Genomic DNA, 18849 nt, shown 5'->3' with positions numbered 1-18849 from the left:
ACTGCTGTCTACTGAAGATAGCAATGTGCGTCACATTCTAATCTTGCTGATGTCTACTGAAGATAGCAATGTGCTTCACATTCTAATCTTACTGCTGTCTACTGAAGATAGCAATGTGCATCACATTCTAATCTCACTGCTGTCTCACTGACTGAAGATAGCAAAATATGTGCGTTACATTCTAATCTTACTGCTGTCTACTGAAGATAGCAATGTGCGTCACATTCTAATCTCACTGCTGCATATAGACTATGCCATAGTCGAATTTTATTAAAAATATGTTATTATTAGTCATGATGAACCCATTTCGTTGAACTCAAAATTATACTGATGTTTATTAAAAATTAATAGTAAAATGGTCATAAAGAGTTAAAAATATCAGACGATTAGTGACAATAAAAGTAATTGAATGCAACATTATCTTGCATAATTATAACGGCTCACTTTAATACTGAACAATTCTGATTTTGGAATCTACCAGTTTATTGATAGCGAACCCCGAAATTTCGACTATGAACTTTGAATTGTAAGCAGAACTTTACCCCTGGACTTTGCTCTCTAAAAACACACTGTCAAGCATACTTGTTTATCAGTCCATTAACCACAAGTACTAAGCATGGACGCGCTAGATGTTTGATGAGAGATTAACTTTCGCGTCAACACAAAAGCACCGCAAACACCACAGACAGTTGTTTACGGTGTAGTTAATGGTAATGGCGCGGGCCCAGACGATTTAAACCATAGCGAGGTATGGGCGACCAATCACAAGGCAGATCCATTTAAAGATGCATTACATCATGGACAATTTTAGTTAGGCCAGAAATTGGCCTAACTCTCCATAGAGTCCCGTGTTAAAAATCTTAACCGCAAGGCAATGTCAGTAGTCCACTTGGGAAGCTAACCAACAGAGGGAGTAGGGTGACTGATCAGATGTGAAAATCTATCAATTGTGCACACATTAATTAAATCAGAGTTTTAAGCTTAAATACAATATCCAGAGTATGCACAATGGGCAAGCGGACTACGGGGTAGTCTATGCTGCATACTGAAGATAGCAATATGCGTCACATTCTAATCTTACTGCTGTCTCACTGGCTGAAGATAGCAAAATATGTGCGTTACATTCTAATCTTACTGCTGTCTACTGAAGATAGCAATGTGCGTCACATTCTAATCTAGCCGCTGTTTACTGAAGATAGCAATGTGCATCACATTCTAATCTCACTGCTGTCTCACTGGCTGAAGATAGCAAAATATGTGCGTTACATTCTAATCTCACTGCTGTCTACTGAAGATAACAATGTGCATCACATTCTAATCTCACTGCTGTCTACTGAAGATAGCAATGTGCATCACATTCTAATCTCACTGCTGTCTACTGAAGATAGCAATGTGCGTCACATTCTAATCTTGCTACTGTCTACTGAAGATAGCAATGTGCTTCACATTCTAATCTCACTGCTGTCTACTGAAGATAGCAATGTGCATCACATTCTAATCTAGCTGCTGTTTACTGAAGATAGCAATGTGCATCACATTCTAATCTTGCTACTGTCTACTGAAGATAGCAATGTGCTTCACATTCTAATCTCACTGCTGTCTACTGAAGATAGCAATGTGCATCACATTCTAATCTCACTGCTGTCTCACTGGCTGAAGATAGCAAAATATGTGCGTTACATTCTAATCTCACTGCTGTCTACTGAAGATAACAATGTGCATCACATTCTAATCTCACTGCTGTCTACTGAAGATAGCAATGTGCATCACATTCTAATCTCACTGCTGTCTACTGAAGATAGCAATGTGCGTCACATTCTAATCTTGCTACTGTCTACTGAAGATAGCAATGTGCTTCACATTCTAATCTCACTGCTGTCTACTGAAGATAGCAATGTGCATCACATTCTAATCTAGCTGCTGTTTACTGAAGATAGCAATGTGCATCACATTCTAATCTTGCTACTGTCTACTGAAGATAGCAATGTGCTTCACATTCTAATCTCACTGCTGTCTACTGAAGATAGCAATGTGCATCACATTCTAATCTTGCTGATGTCTACAGAGGGAGTAGGGTGACTGATCAGATGTGAAAATCTATCAATTGTGCACACATTAATTAAATCAGAGTTTTAAGCTTAAATACAATATCCAGAGTATGCACAATGGGCAAGCGGACTACGGGTAGTCTATGCTGCATACTGAAGATAGCAATATGCGTCACATTCTAATCTTACTGCTGTCTCACTGGCTGAAGATAGCAAAATATGTGCGTTACATTCTAATCTTACTGCTGTCTACTGAAGATAGCAATGTGCGTCACATTCTAATCTAGCCGCTGTTTACTGAAGATAGCAATGTGCATCACATTCTAATCTCACTGCTGTCTCACTGGCTGAAGATAGCAAAATATGTGCGTTACATTCTAATCTCACTGCTGTCTACTGAAGATAACAATGTGCATCACATTCTAATCTCACTGCTGTCTACTGAAGATAGCAATGTGCATCACATTCTAATCTCACTGCTGTCTACTGAAGATAGCAATGTGCGTCACATTCTAATCTTGCTACTGTCTACTGAAGATAGCAATGTGCTTCACATTCTAATCTCACTGCTGTCTACTAGCTTCTACTGAAGATAGCAATGTGCATCACATTCTAATCTAGCTGCTGTTTACTGAAGATAGCAATGTGCATCACATTCTAATCTTGCTACTGTCTACTGAAGATAGCAATGTGCTTCACATTCTAATCTCACTGCTGTCTACTGAAGATAGCAATGTGCATCACATTCTAATCTCACTGCTGTCTCACTGGCTGAAGATAGCAAAATATGTGCGTTACATTCTAATCTCACTGCTGTCTACTGAAGATAACAATGTGCATCACATTCTAATCTCACTGCTGTCTACTGAAGATAGCAATGTGCATCACATTCTAATCTCACTGCTGTCTACTGAAGATAGCAATGTGCGTCACATTCTAATCTTGCTACTGTCTACTGAAGATAGCAATGTGCTTCACATTCTAATCTCACTGCTGTCTACTGAAGATAGCAATGTGCATCACATTCTAATCTAGCTGCTGTTTACTGAAGATAGCAATGTGCATCACATTCTAATCTTGCTACTGTCTACTGAAGATAGCAATGTGCTTCACATTCTAATCTCACTGCTGTCTACTGAAGATAGCAATGTGCATCACATTCTAATCTTGCTGATGTCTACTGAAGATAGCAATGTGCGTCACATTCTAATCTTGCTGATGTCTACTGAAGATAGCAATGTGCATCACATTCTAATCTAGCTGCTGTCTACTGAAGATAGCAATGTGCATCACATTCTAATCTCACATGCTGTCTACTGAAGATGCATCACATGCTAATCCCACCGCTGTCTACTGAAGATAGCATGTGCATCACATTCTAATCTCGCTGCAATTTACTGAAGATAGCAATTTGCGTCACATTCTAATCTCGCTGCAATTTACTGAAGATAGCAATGTGCGTCACATTCTAATCTCACTGCTGCATACTGAAGATAGCAATGTGCGTCACATTCTAATCTTACTGCTGTCTCACTGGCTGAAGATAGCAAAATATGTGCGTTACATTCTAATCTTACTGCTGTCTACTGAAGATAGCAATGTGCGTCACATTCTAATCTTGCTACTGTCTACTGAAGATAGCAATGTGCTTCACATTCTAATCTCACTGCTGTCTACTGAAGATAGCAATGTGCATCACATTCTACTCTCACTGCTCTCTACTGAAGATAGCAATGTGCGTCACATTCTAATCTTGCTGATGTCTACTGAAGATAGCAATGTGCTTCACATTCTAATCTTACTGCTGTCTACTGAAGATAGCAATGTGCATCACATTCTAATCTTACTGCTGTCTACTGAAGATAGCAAAATATGTGCGTTACATTCTAATCTTGCTGATGTCTACTGACGATAGCAATGTGCATCACATTCTAATCTCACTGCTGTCTACTGAAGATAGCAATGTGCGTCACATTCTAATCTTGCTACTGTCTACTGAAGATAGCAATGTGCTTCACATTCTAATCTCACTGCTGTCTACTGAAGATAGCAATGTGCATCACATTCTAATCTAGCTGCTGTTTACTGAAGATAGCAATGTGCATCACATTCTAATCTTGCTACTGTCTACTGAAGATAGCAATGTGCTTCACATTCTAATCTCACTGCTGTCTACTGAAGATAGCAATGTGCATCACATTCTAATCTTGCTGATGTTTACTGAAGATAGCAATGTGCATCACATTCTAATCTTGCTGATGTCTACTGAAGATAGCAATGTGCATCACATTCTAATCTAGCTGCTGTCTACTGAAGATAGCAATGTGCGTCACATTCTAATCTTGCTGATGTCTACTGAAGATAGCAATGTGCTTCACATTCTAATCTCACTGCTGTCTACTGAAGATAGCAATGTGCATCACATTCTAATCTTGCTGATGTCTACTGAAGATAGCAATGTGCGTCACATTCTAATCTTGCTGATGTCTACTGAAGATAGCAATGTGCATCACATTCTAATCTTACTGCTGTCTACTGAAGATAGCAATGTGCATCACATTCTAATCTAGCTGCTGTCTACTGAAGATAGCAATGTGCGTCAAATTCTAATCTCGCTGCAATTTACTGAAGATAGCAATTTGCGTCACATTCTAATCTCGCTGCAATTTACTGAAGATAGCAATGTGCGTCACATTCTAATCTCACTGCTGCATACTGAAGATAGCAATGTGCATCACATTCTAATCTTACTGCTGTCTCACTGGCTGAAGATAGCAAAATATGTCAGTGCGTTAGGCCTACATTCTAATCTTACTACTGTCTACTGAAGATAGCAATGTGCGTCACATTCTAATCTTACTGCTGTCTACTGAAGATAGCAATGTATGTCACATTCTAATCTCACTGCTGTCTACTGAAGATAGAAAATACATGTGCGTCACAATCTAATCTTACTGCTGTGTACTGAAGATAGCAATCCCCCCCCCCAAAAAAAAAAAATTCCGCCCACCTGTAAGCCTGCCCACCGGCTGTCTTCCCCAAGGAAATAAACTGGCAACCCAGAAATCGACTGAAGTAAACGGGATTCACCCACACCTTGATTGATTGACGTGTGCGTGTGGCGTGCGTCTATGGATCGATCCTGGTCCAGTTAAAAAGCACCCAATTTGCGAATAATTTACTCCCAATTGGGCGATATGACAACTACGGTTTCGTAACTTTTCACGCGACCATTAGAGTTGTGCGCTTACTTTGGGCGATATTTCAATTTCTTTATCCGCCCTATTGGGACCATTTTCTTAGCAACATTGACTGTCCGTTTCTCTATCTTTTACTCAACGCGACCATTTTGTGCAGTCCGAATTCGAGGTAAGGCTTTTATTTTAGCCCATAAATTGATGATTTCAAGCAAGTTTCTATCTCTCTTGAGTTACAATTAGGTAAATAATTGTATCTTGAGTTGAAGCATATTCGAGCAAATGTAATCGTCCCTTTTAACCAAGAAAATACTGGACAGTGAACAGTCAATTCATGAATTTCATCCATGCAGTGTAAATACACACAGCCATGCAATATGCATGGATGGTTGAATTGCATGCATCATGGTCATCTTGATCTGATATAATTCATCCATTCATCCATGTCATCATGGCATGAAACAGCATGTTTATTTGTTGAACATGTTGAGGGTCGAGGGTGAATAAAATAATCATGAAAGAAGTTTACATACTGACATGATTGAGCGCATGATAATTGATAATGAACTGAGTGGCCGAAAACTAAAAAGCATGTGATTTTGAACATGCTTTGTTCTCCATGTTCTCTATCTTACTATGTGATTTTAATCATTAATGCTTCTAATGTAAATGTTAAGTTCATGAGTTAGCATTATAGTTAATTAATTTAATAAACAACAGGAATTTTTATTTTGACTAGATCCTCTACCGTGTGATACAACGACCTGACGACAGGCAGGTCCAATACATGAATATTTTGAGCATGTTGAGTAGTGGACATGGTGGATGCCGGCGCACTACAATAAAAAATATTGGACCTGTCTGTCATCTATCATAGGTAGACACTAGCGTGTCCAGGGAGGGGGGCTTTGGGGGCTTCAGCCCCCCCCCCACACGCACAGCCCCGAAAAAAAGAAGGGAGAAAGAAAGGAAGAAAGAAAGAAAAGGAAAGAAAGGAAGAAGTAAAGGAAAAGGAAACAAAGAAAGCCGACACTTAATGTTTACCGTAATAATTTATACAGTTAGTAATAGTGAGAACTTGTCCAAAAATGGCTTTTTAATAGCTTCGTTTCAACAATTTTCGGCTTTTTCAAACTCAAATTGTGCACAATAATAATACCAAAATAGTCCACCAAATGGTTTCAATTGGTCCTTCATTTTGCAAAAGTTTCTCACTTCTCAGGGGGGCACATCCCCCCTCAGACACCCCCCTACGACGCGCAAGCGCAACGCAATATACTTAGTGGCGCAAACGATTTAGATTCAGCCCCCCGCAGTAACAAATCCTGCACACGCCCATGGTAGAGGATAGTCAAAATAAAAAAATCCTATTGTGTATTCTTCATTCTTAGTCAGTTAAATATTATTTTAATATTAACTGTAAACTATTTTTTAAAGCAAAAATTAAGTTACCGTCATAAAAACTCCCCTTTTTCTAAAATGAACGAAACTTGTTTACAACTTCACATCTTTTGTTGCGCATATGTACTGCTAGCACGTGCGAGTATTCTGCACTGACTCTACACATACATGGATCGAATCCATGGGTTCCTACAGTCAACCATGGAAAACAGGGTACTGAAAAGCAATACACAGTGGCCACATCAGCCATGGGTGGGTTTGTTTACATTGCATTAATTCCCTCAGAACAGGCAATACCAGGGTTAGCGGTGACCTGCCGAGGCCAGGGGTCCAAATTGGCAAATAACGGGGTCCAGGCATCTAATTCTACACAGACGCACAAAATTAAGGGGTCCAAATCACAGGAGTCCTGGACCCCAAGACCCCTTAAAACGCTACCCCTGGGCAATACAGATTCCAAACAGATAAAACTTACCTAATATCAGTTTTAGTCAGCGTTCGAATTAAGAAATTTTTTGACCGGACAACCTCAAAAAATTGTTTAGTTGTCTGAAAATATTTTTGGTTGTCCGAAATTTATATGAACTTTTTGTGCCGTAAAAAATTAAGTGTTCAACACTCATGATGACGTGTGGTCGTCTACGGCCTGATAGACGGCACTCGAAATCATGCGATTGTCCAATCAGATTATGTGTCTACGAACTAGACCGTTCCCACTGACTAAGAATTACATGTAATTTACCACAGCTTAAAAGGGGGTACTACACCCCTGGCCAATTTTGTGCCTATTTTTGCATTTTTCTCAAAAATTATAGCACATTGGTGACAAGTAAGATATGTATATATTATAGGGGCAAGGACTACACCTACTGTACTAAAAAATCAGCAAGTCAAAGCAAGTAGTTATTGATTTATTGTTCAAATACTGGTTTTCCCTCATTTTTGACTGTAACTCCACAACTGTTGTCTGTGCTGAAATAAAATTTCCATTGCAGTAGTTGTAGTCTTTGCCCCTATAATATAACATATCTTCTTGTCCCCAATGCGCTATAATTTTTGAGAAAAATGCAAAAATAGTCACAAAATTGGGCAGGGGTGTAGTACCCCCTTAAGTGACTTGGACAAGAATCAAGTTGTTTCTCTCTTTTCAGGTAGTTTGTAATAGTGCACTAATAAAGACAAAATGTCCGGCCGAGATGTGCTACGAGGACCAGCTGGAAACAACGACAGGCGTGTGTACGTAGGCAACCTCCCTCCAGATATACGAGAGAGCGAGATCAAAGATATCTTCTACAAATACGGTGAGATCTTGGACATTGATCTCAAAGTACGCAAAGATTACGATCGTGGATCGTCGCGAGGATCGCCGTTTGCATTCATAGAATTCCAAGACAAATTGTAAGTAAAAATAGAATAGAGAGCTTGCGATTTCCAAACGTAGGTAATAGGTATCATACGCCTGCTGTGCATCTATTCAAAATCATTCTCATGTGACTGGATTTTGAATAGATGCACATTACACAGGCATATTTTCTATGTTTGGAAATCGCAAGCTCTCTACTATAATTTGTTTCACTTTGACTTTGGTATTGACGTTGAGCACTTTTACGTGGGTGCGCTGCAAGCATGCCAGCAAACCAGCCTTGTATTCGCTGGTATGTATATGCTCTATGCGATTTAGTGCGATTCGAAAGTAAACTGCGCCAAATATGCACCTACATGTACGTCACTACCAAATTCCAAGGTGAAAGCATACATGTGCTGTAACTGTTTATTGCTTGGGTTAAATGGCTAACATCACAAGACTTACATGTTTCATTACTTTGATCAATTTTTAAATATTTCATTGGTCTGTGCTATGTGTTGAGCATACACGCGTGTAAACACTATGTGATTAATAATCACACTAAAAATATTATTTTATTTTTTATTTTTATTTTTTGGAGTTCCAAAACAAGTCGGCAATGGATGGCTGATAACAACGGCTGGATCCTTTTTAAAACAGTTTTTAATTATTAAAGAAAAGTGGACACAAGATTTAAAAAAAGGATTTTCATAACTTTGAAATGGCTCCCAAACATTTAATATCAACATCCTGTTATAGGTTTTCATAGTTAATTACCATCAATGGAATAGATTCATTTGTTTCTTTCTCATTTTTCTTCTCAATTTTAAACAGAGATGCAGAAGAAGCTGTGTACAAAAAAGACGGCTACAACTATGAAGGTTACAAATTGAGAGTGGAGTTCCCACGAGGCGGCGGACGAGGAGGCGGAGGAGGCGGATACAGAGGAGGATATGGAGGTGGTAGAGGAGATGGTGGTGGTGGAAGGGGTCGTGGCCCTCCAAGACGCTCGAGTTACAAGATCTTTGTTTCAGGTAAATAATTCAGTGTAATAGGTATTAAAAAAAACAAGGATTATCGACAACAAGTCGGAGGGCGGATAGTTGACAAATACAACATATGTTTGAGGGGAAGTTGTGCAAACTACTGCTGGTCTGAACTCTAATGATGTTTGACTATAGGATTACATTCTGATGCACAATGAAGGAATGGTAATTTTCAATTGTCCAACACCAAGGGGTTCCTTGTTATGTAAACATGTGGATTGGTTTATTAACCCTAACACTGAACCCTGCTTTTTGATATCGGAAGTCAAAGAAGATACGAATTTTTGACTTGGCACCCCCAGGATTCGAACCTTTGACCCCCCGCATGCGAACCACACGATCACGGACTAAGGTAATGTCGTCCATAGATGGTGTATAGAGTTCCAAAGAAGTTAGAACATGTATTCCTGCATGTGTGTGTATTGGCATTAAGTGAGCTGGCATGCCCTTCCATTACCGTACTTTATATAGTACCTGCTACATGTATATTGCAAGCCATGTCCTTAAAGTGGAGAAGTGTAGATGAGTTGACTTTCAATGTTTATCAACAAAGGCAAGGGACCAGTATATCGATATGCTTGAGCGAACTGCATACAAGCACTACACTGTTCAATAGCCTTATTGTGATGTTGCAGGTTTTTTAATAGCACGGGCCTTGAACAAAATATGATGCGCATGCAATTGTGCATACTGCCAGGCAAGGAACAATGGGAATTGTGATGATTCGTGCGCATACTGCCAGGCAATGACGTCACAAGTCAACTCATCTATATTTGCAGGGTTGCACAGGGTATCAATTTCACCTTGCACAAATCACATGCTGCAATTTAATATGTTACAAGGTGCTCTTACAATTGCTTCTCTACTTAATTACTGTCTTTGAAAATTCTTACATGTTACCCATTATTAATAATTTAATACTTTTTGGTTTCATTGAAAATTCAATAACAAAATCCTTATTATTAACACTTTCATCAATTCATCAATTTGTCCCATAGGTTTACCTCCTACAGGGAGCTGGCAGGATTTAAAGGACCACATGAGGGAAGCAGGAGAGGTGTGCTACGCGGATGTTGATAAGAACGGAGGCGGTACAGGTGTCGTAGAATTCCAACACAAAGATGACATGAAGTATGCACTCAAAAACTTACACGACACAAAGTTCAAGTCACATGAGGTAAGTGAACTATGTTCTATATATAGGGACTGCCTTTTGAGGAGAGCGAGAGCAATTGCTCTCCTTAAATCTGATATAGGAGAGTGATTTTTAACTGGCCATTCTTTCCTTACATTGATTGTAAATGCTCTAAACAGCTCTCTATGAAGGCTCCAGAAGAGCTATTTGATGCTCTCCTGCTAATTCCAAAAGACAGTCCCTGTATCGGGACTGCCTTTTGCAGATTTATACAGCTCTGAGTTCTATGCCGCATTTCTAAAGCTTCCCTGTATGAAGGGATTGATATATAAAGTTATTGAATATGCCTTTTCAGCAGCTCGTTAGGGGTCGTCCATAATTTTTGCCAGAGGGGTAGGGGGTAAAAATTGTGGACATGTGTGATAAGAAAAATGGTGATTTGGTTGAGCAATAGAAAAATATGAAAGTGAAAAATAATGGTATTTAACAACAATATTTTTTATTCAAAACTTAACAGATCGGATAGCAACGTTTTCACAGTATTTTTTGTGGGACATGAGAGCGCATCTCCCCCTTTATTATGTGATCTGGCTTTAGAGGTTCCCTGGTGGAGATAAGATAGATTAAAACCACGATCAGGCTACAGTTTTAGTCCTGAGCCATATGGCCAAGCCTTGAAATAAGCAGACTGGAACCAGGAGCAATTTGTTTTGAACATTGCTCCTGGTTCACTGGGATTTTACAAGAATCAGGAGCAATTTCTGAAGAAACAGGAGCAATTTTCAAATAGTAAATCCTTTTCTGCAATACAATATTCAGCATACCAGCACTACTGCATCAAGTGCATATAACTGGAACCAGAAAATTGCTCCTGGTTCATGTGAATTTTACAAGGACCAGGAGCAATTGATGGCTTTATGAGGGCAAATTTGCTCCCAGCGCCTGCTTATTGCAAGGCTTGCATATGGCCTATCACCATACAGTCTATACATACATATAGGAAATGGTGAACCAACGTGGGTTTTTCTGCAATTTGATTGAGGTCTATTATTGTTGAATAGAGACTATTGAATGAATATTAAGTCATTTATGGCTTAAATTCCAACTGTTTCTTAAACAAAGGTGAATCATGTTTAGACTAAAAAGAATCCTGGTCCTGGCTAAGCCCCCCCCAAGTCTAGTAGAAAAGTCCTTAACTTTCCATATACGTGATTATTTTATTCATTCATAATTTATTTCTACCTACTCCACAGGGAGAGTCATCTTACATCAAAGTCAGCGGAGATCGTTACACACCCAGCAGGTCGAGGTCAAGAAGCCGCTCGCCGAGACGTAGACGTTCGTACACACGCTCCCGTTCCCGTTCCAGGGATTAAGTCAGCAAGTTTGGGGGGTGTACATGTCGCATCCGTGCACTTTTGTGTAATTTTAACACTCCTTTTTCACCGTTCAACTGCCCAGTCAGTGTTTATACATGCCGCACCCTTTTTCTCACGTATCAAGGTTGCACACGATTTTCCAAAACAGAATGAACGAATGAGTCTAGTATACTTGGTGAGTAATATGTGTAAAACTTAGCATTTTTAAAACTATGTTAGGCCGGAAAAACAGGAAGTTTTGTCTCAGCTTCCAGGGCGCATTGGTTTTAAAATGTGCATTTTAGCGTATTTATTATTGGGTTTTTTATCAGGAAATTTTGCCCTTAAATAGGCTGCAAAAAAAGGGGTAAAGTAGGCCAAAAATGTAATTTTTGGCAAGAAACAAAAAATTGCATAGCACTTTTGGGTTAAGCTGAGACATCCTCCTTTTTTCTTGGCCTCATCCAAGCTGAAGTTTCAGTATTTTATCGACAATTTATCCTGGTATCAAATCATTTCAGAATTGGTTAATTTTGTTTGAGAAGCTTTGCTTTCTGCATGACAAACATGTAACCGATATTGGTCCATGAAATGGGTTTAAATTCTAAATGATTTGATATCGCATTAAAAATTTAAATATCGCATATCACACAAACTGCAACTGAAATTTCAATCATGTAATTTGATTGTTTTGTTGTTCAAGAACCAGTGTTAGTTAGATACTGTGCCATTCATTGCTCCATGCGCATTGATCTGTGATGATCAGTCCAAAAAGATGGTCAGTCAGAGTTGTATAAATTGTCACTCATCAGTGATCATGGAGCACACAGTGACCACATAATAACGAACCTTGCCAGATCCTTCAAAGAAGTAGATGTTTGTTGTGTGGTAGACAAATAAGACAATGGAATGTATGTAGCCTTAATTGCCATGAAGAATGAATAAACAGATTCAAAACAATACTAGCAAGTAGCCAGGGCTTAGAATCGTCAGGGTTAAAATTTCGGCAGGGATTTTTCCGAGAATCCATTCAGGAGAATTCCTGCGAGAATGGACAAAGCCAGCTCACATCAGTCCCCCTTTGTGGCTGGTATACCATAAGCATCATGCGCTACAAATTCACTGGACGCTACAGTCGCTTCTCTCTAGAGGGAGCCTTATGGACTATGTAAATATCCCCAAACCGAAACATGCCTCCTTTTAAACTCCGCCATATCAGCCGTAAATTTTTGTAATAACCCAAGTTGGATTTGATATCATAATTTAAATGATACATGTGCTATTGTTTTCAGTTTTTGTAACTTGCTCTGTAAAGGTGTTGGTGTTTGATGTGTATTTGTTAGGTAGGTTTAGTTTTCCGATATATTACGTCATTGTGATTCTCAGCCAATTCTGAAGTAAGAAGAAAGTTCACAGATTTTAGAGTTAGACAACATTGCAGGATGTGTGTAAAATGATTTTTTATTGTTTAATTGTAATATAATTGTCGGACACACCGTAAAATGCTCATTTCAATTGCCAATTATGACTAGGCTTTAAGCTATTTATGGTCAAACTTGTATTTGCAGATGATTTTACTAATACCCTTCTTGATTTAGTTCAAAATTGGACACAATATTCATTTTGGCCAATCGGCAGGTAGTTCTCATGGGGTTAACATGTGTTACAAGGTTACGATAACTAGATTATTGGGACTGGTAAAGTCAACTTAAGATGTAGCTTTTTTCTTTTAATTATTTAAGCATATGTAATTGAGATTGTTTTTAAGTTCACATTCCATTGCAAAAAAGGTAAAGTTGCAGGGGTCTTTGCCAATTAAATTGAAATATTAGAACGAAAATGGTTCCTTGTATGTTACTGAATTATGCCAACTTGGTACTCGAGTCTATTCGGAGACGAAAAACATTTCCTAGTGAAGTTTGCCGTGCAATACTAGTGCTTTAAGGAGGATTGAAAATCTTTATAAAAAAAGATGGTGCAAACTGTCAAAAAACAAAACAAATTAGGAAATAGTGCTCATAAAAATACATTACTACATTTTTTGCCCTTCCCACATCAGTACCAAGTTGTCAATTCTAGTAAGAAATTGTGTGTATTGTGCTCAATACCGGCATTTTAGATTAACATAAAGATGAAAGATTATTTACTTAAGGTTTAACTATAATACCATCGACTGCTCAGTCCCAGAACTGGGTGAGTGCCATAGCTGCCACTAGATGAGTACAATATACTGGATATAAATTGCTAAATGTTCACAGGGCAGCTATTGCACTTACCCACTTTTTGGTACCAAGCAGTAGTTTTGTAGTAAAGATAAGGTTGGACATGTGAAACTGTACTTTAAGCTATTTTTTAATCCTGTATTTTTAATACCAATTTAGAAGCATGTTTGAATTAAGTAACAATGACAAGCTTATTCAGTGTAATATTCTGTAAATCAGAATTTTAATTCTTGGACAGTAAAGGCGCCAGCAGTATATTGTGCAAAATGTAATTTAGGTATTGCCAGAGCAGAACGTTCAGAAACTAAATTGTTAGTAAGTGTGTTAACCTTAACATCTGGCGATGATCTGGTGATTTGAAGGCAATCTTAATAGCACTATATGCCTGGTGATATTATCTGTATGTGCATGTAGACTGAGCTATGTAGTTATCCGAGAATTAATTTGTATTAAAGGTGGGTGATCTGATTACAGGTATTTCATATCATAGTTTCTAGATTAAATAGAAGCCAATCACTAAAACATTCAGAATTCCAAGTTTAAGCTTTTTTGAGAGGCCCATAGAAGAACATACTACTGGGGTCGTACACTGTCCTACTGTCACTTTTCTATTTATACCATCAAAATAATACAAATCGCAAACCAAAAAGCTTTCTGCTGAATACAAAATTTTGATGGGTAAAGGAGGGGGGATGAAGCTGTCCATCAGGTCACCCACCTTTAACCATTTCAGTGTATCTGTGGTGTAAGATATGAGTTGGACTAGTGTAAGGACTCCATTGAGGGATTGTGCAGCTTACAAAATACAGCTGTATCATCTTTCAATAGAAGATGGCTGTGCTAAGCTAATTCCATGCAGTTTTATACAAAGGATAAACCACCATTTTGTTACTAAACAATTTGCCTGTAATAATTATACCCTTTTGTGTAAACTTCCATGCTGCAGTAATAAACATGCTTCTCATTAACGACAGTTTCCATGTATTTTTTCTAGATTCAAGGAGGGAGCACAAATAAAAGTAAATGACCGGTCAGGTTGTACAAAAAGGAATTCCTAAAGAAGAATCAGGATAAAAGGATCCTCACGGATCAAGATTCCCAGGGAAAGGATCCACAGATCAGGATTGTCCGTCCCCTCTTCCGTATTAGGACTTGCCCGCCCGCAATCATTTTAAAGGATGGGTTTTTGTTGAGCAGGAAGGATCATATTGCAAGGATATCACAAGGAAGGGATGTAAACATGTGACCTTACGGATCATTCCTGTGACCTTTTATGGATGAGAAATGGATATCAATCAGTTGGAATCATGGTATGATGAGTTCCTCCGTGAATTATTAACAAGGTTTAGGTTGGAGGTGGATGTGGAGTGCTATGTGGTTGTCGGTTACGCTTAGTTATTCCGAATGACTGTTATTCTGAAAGGTTATTACTCCGAAGGTTCATTACTCCGAAGGGTCACTACTCCCGAGTTATTCTGAAGGGTAAATACTCTGAATATACAACAAGGTTGGTTACTCCGAAGGTTTGTTACTCCGAATTTAGGAGTAACATCCCTTCGGGCGAAATATAGCCTTCGGAGTATTGATCCTTTAGAATAACGAACCTTGCTTGAAATTCAGGAGTAATGACCCTTTGGAGTAATAAGCTTGTCAGAATAATGACCCTTCAGATTAACGGTCCTTCGGAATGATCTGTTCCCAAGGTTGTCATGCGTAGAGTGCAGTTTATGCATCAGAGTCCGGTTGATGTATTCAGCCTATGTTGTGAGACCAGGTTGACTCAATCTACAGCAACCTCTGCGGATGCTAACCATGTCACACTCAGCAGCCATCTCTAACCTAAACCTGGTTAGTGAGTTAAATCAGTTGTGATATATCTGGAAATTGCAAAGCCTTATGATTTGTCTGTAAAATATTAGGAATTCAAAAAATTCCAAGTAACTTCATTCATTACATGAAACTTTCAGTATTGCGTATTTCTTAGGAATGTATCTAACTAAAATTGATCCCATATTGAAAATTTCAATTCCAGTATTTGATGTCATTATGTGTTACTCAATATACATGTACCAGTTCCACTTCAGTGAGAGGGATGTTCAGCTCAAAGACATGTGGATTGAAACCGCAACCCCCCTCTCACCTAAATGGAACTGGCAGGCTTATCTAATGAATAGATAACAACAGGTACAGCATAACTTTGTTGGGCAAGAGAGACCTCCTACATGCCTTTGGCCCCTGAACATGTTTGAAACAAAACTGCCAACAGGTTTTGCTTTAAACAAGTTCAGCGGCCAATGACACTAGGAGTTTATTACTGCCCCACTACGATAAGAGAATTGTTACATTCCCGATTCAATGATCTGCATTTATGCTGAAGATGTGTCCATGTCATAATGGAAAAATTATTTATATTATCTATGCCTATAAAGTAACAGTCCACATGATGTAAAAATGAATTCATTGACAGAAAGGAAGCAGGTTCTACATACTAGCACCCTAGCTGAGTGCGTATCTGTGATAAAACGCTTTTCAATGTGATGTGAATTTTGCCGCATGGATGACGTAGCATCATGTTCACGCTTGATTCCGTATTGAAAAGCATTTTCTCACGAATCCCACAATCCTCCCAGCGAATGTTTGAAAGTCATTATGTTGATATTTAACCCTTCTTTTGTTTTCTGTTTGTTTCTTGCTAAATTTTCAAGGTGTTCCTACGTTGGATGCAAAGGGATTCAATTTAGGATTCATAGGATAGGATCACTCGCGTCCTCACTAGGATTCAATCGTAACAAATCGGCTCATGCTTGATCCAACGAGCATTTATTGGATCTTTCGGACGTAGATCTTGGCAAGATATCAAAATTGCGATCATAGAGAGAGGGATCAATTTTGGAGTTTTTGGATGTAAATCGATCATGTCGGTTCTTTCAGATGTAAATCGATCGTGAAGGATCTTTCAGATGTAGATTGATTACATTGGATCCGTTCGGATGGAGATCAAATGAGTTGGATCAGTCAGATGAAGATCGGTCATGTTGGATCTTTCAGATGTTGATCAGTGGAGGAATGGAGGATGTCAAAAAAATTGGGATCACAAAAAATATTCAAAAAGGGATTTGGATCTTCCAAAATGTAGAGCGATCATGTTGGATCATTCAGATATTATAATGGGAACATTTTGGGGGAGCAGTTTTGCATTCGAGTAGTTCTATGATTTTGGATGCATCACAAAAAAGTCAAAAAGAGAGTTTTGGATTTTCCAGATTTAAATTGATCGTGTTTCAGATGTATGTTGATAATTTTTGAACTTTCAGATGATATTTTGGATCATTTGCAACATGTAAAATAAGTGATTTTGAATCTTTGCGATATCATTGGAACAAGTCAAAGGGGATCAAATTTGGATGTGCATCTTCAGAGCAATTTTGTAGATCGATCAAGTGGGATATTTGAAGTGCAGACAGATCAATGTACTTAGAAATTCTCTCAGATGGAAAAATACCAAATTTAGCATCATAGATGACTACTAAAAGTATTTCATCAGTGAGTGCTCAGTTTAAATTGAAGCATTATTCAAACTTTTAAATAAATTTATATTATTTACTCATGTGAAAGATTTGCAATTTGGAGAAGTGCAATAAAGGGAATCAAATATGTATTGTATGTGGACCAGTGGATGAAGAGTTAGCATGTTGGATCCTTCAGAATCAGATGTGGATAGTAACAAAAATGGCTAAAGTTGGAATCTTATGGAAGGATTTTTAAAGGCAATCCATTTTGTGACTGTTAAGGGGGTACTACACCCCTGACCAATTTTGTGCCTATTTTTGCATTTTCCTCAAAAAATATAGCGCATTGGTGACACGTAAGATATGTATATTATAGGGGCAAGGACTACAACTACTGCACTAAAAATTCAGCAACTCAAGGCAAGTAGTTATTGATTTATTGATCAAATATTGGTTCTCCCTCATTTTTGACTGTAACTCCACAACTGTTGGCTGTGCTGAAATAAAATTTCCAGTGCAGTATTTGTAGTCCTTGCCCCTATAATATACATATCTTACGTGTCACCAATGCGCTATAATTTTTGAGAAAAATGCAAAAATAGGCACAAAATTGGGCAGGGGTATAGTACCCCCTTAAATGGAGCATGTTTGGACTTTTCAAACACAGATTGATTATATACTGCACACAAAAAGTATCCATACACTAAAAAAACCAAAAGAAATATCTTGAAAACACTAACCTAAATTACCAAATAAAGTGATAAAAAGATAGATAATTTTGTTCTTGGTAATTTGACACCTCATTCAGAACGATGGGACTTAATTCCTTCAAGTTATATCAATTTGAATGGGAAAAGAACATTTCAAAAGTGACACATTCGGGATACTTTTTCCATCGGTGCGATTGATTCCCACCAACTTTTGTAATGGGCTCATTGCAGCGTGACAGATCAACATTCCATTGCTGTGGTTATAATTACATGTAGTGGGTTTTGAGAGAAAATTCCATGTAAATCTGAAGTTAAAAGTTGCATCGTGCCAAATGTGGAATCAAAATACGCAGAACAAAATTATCCATATATCGACTACTTGACTTGGTAATTTCTGTTTAATGCGCTTGTTTTAAGTGCATGGATACTTTTTTTTGTGCACCGTATAGGTCTTTCTCTTGGTGTAGAATCTCTTACATGATCTTCCAGATCTGTGTTAATAAAGAGAGAGAGAGAGAGAGATCAAAGACAGGAAATTTCGTAAGGTACTTGATGGAGCATTTTAGGGATGTTCAATATTGGTTCTTTCAGATGTATATCGATCATGTTGGATTTTCAGATGTTGGATCTTTCTAATGTCAGTCGGATCATTTTGATGTCAGTCGGATCATGTTGGATCTTTCCGATGATTATCTCTGGAACATTTCAAACGTGGATCTGTCGGGATGTTGTCCAGGCATTGGATTGGGATCGCATGTGGAGGATCATAAAAGGATTGATTTTGAATCAAATGTGCAGGATCATAAAGGATTTACAGGCAGTCTCTTAATGATAGCAACTTTTCATGCAAGATTCAATGTTTATTATTGGCAGTTTCG

At 38.3% G+C, this 18849-nt stretch overlaps 1 protein-coding gene across 2 annotated transcripts; it reads left to right on the top strand.

Annotated features, from left to right (window-relative positions):
• The first annotated feature begins 5269 nt into the window (after positions 1-5269).
• LOC140164678 (serine/arginine-rich splicing factor 1-like) lies at positions 5270-17415 on the top strand. Of its 2 annotated transcripts, XR_011860557.1 has the most exons (7): positions 5270-5417; positions 7798-8044; positions 8826-9025; positions 10036-10214; positions 11426-11726; positions 14747-15062; positions 16458-17415. XR_011860557.1 is itself a non-coding variant. In XM_072188026.1 (5 exons), the coding sequence occupies exons 2-5, from the start codon at positions 7830-7832 to the stop codon at positions 11546-11548; spliced, it is 717 nt and encodes a 238-aa protein (XP_072044127.1). In that variant the 5' UTR covers positions 5270-5417; positions 7798-7829; the 3' UTR covers positions 11549-11902. The 2 variants fall into 2 exon arrangements, 1 of the variants encoding a protein (XP_072044127.1); XM_072188026.1 differs by lacking the exons at positions 14747-15062; positions 16458-17415 and having other exon boundaries at positions 11426-11902.
• Positions 17416-18849: the final 1434 nt, after the last annotated feature.

Source organism: Amphiura filiformis, chromosome 11 (genome assembly GCF_039555335.1).
Source record: "Amphiura filiformis chromosome 11, Afil_fr2py, whole genome shotgun sequence".
In the NCBI taxonomy this organism is placed as follows: Eukaryota; Metazoa; Echinodermata; class Ophiuroidea; order Amphilepidida; family Amphiuridae; genus Amphiura; species Amphiura filiformis.
The sequence above is the reverse complement of the archived record's forward strand: the minus strand, read 5'-3'. Positions and strand labels throughout refer to the sequence as shown.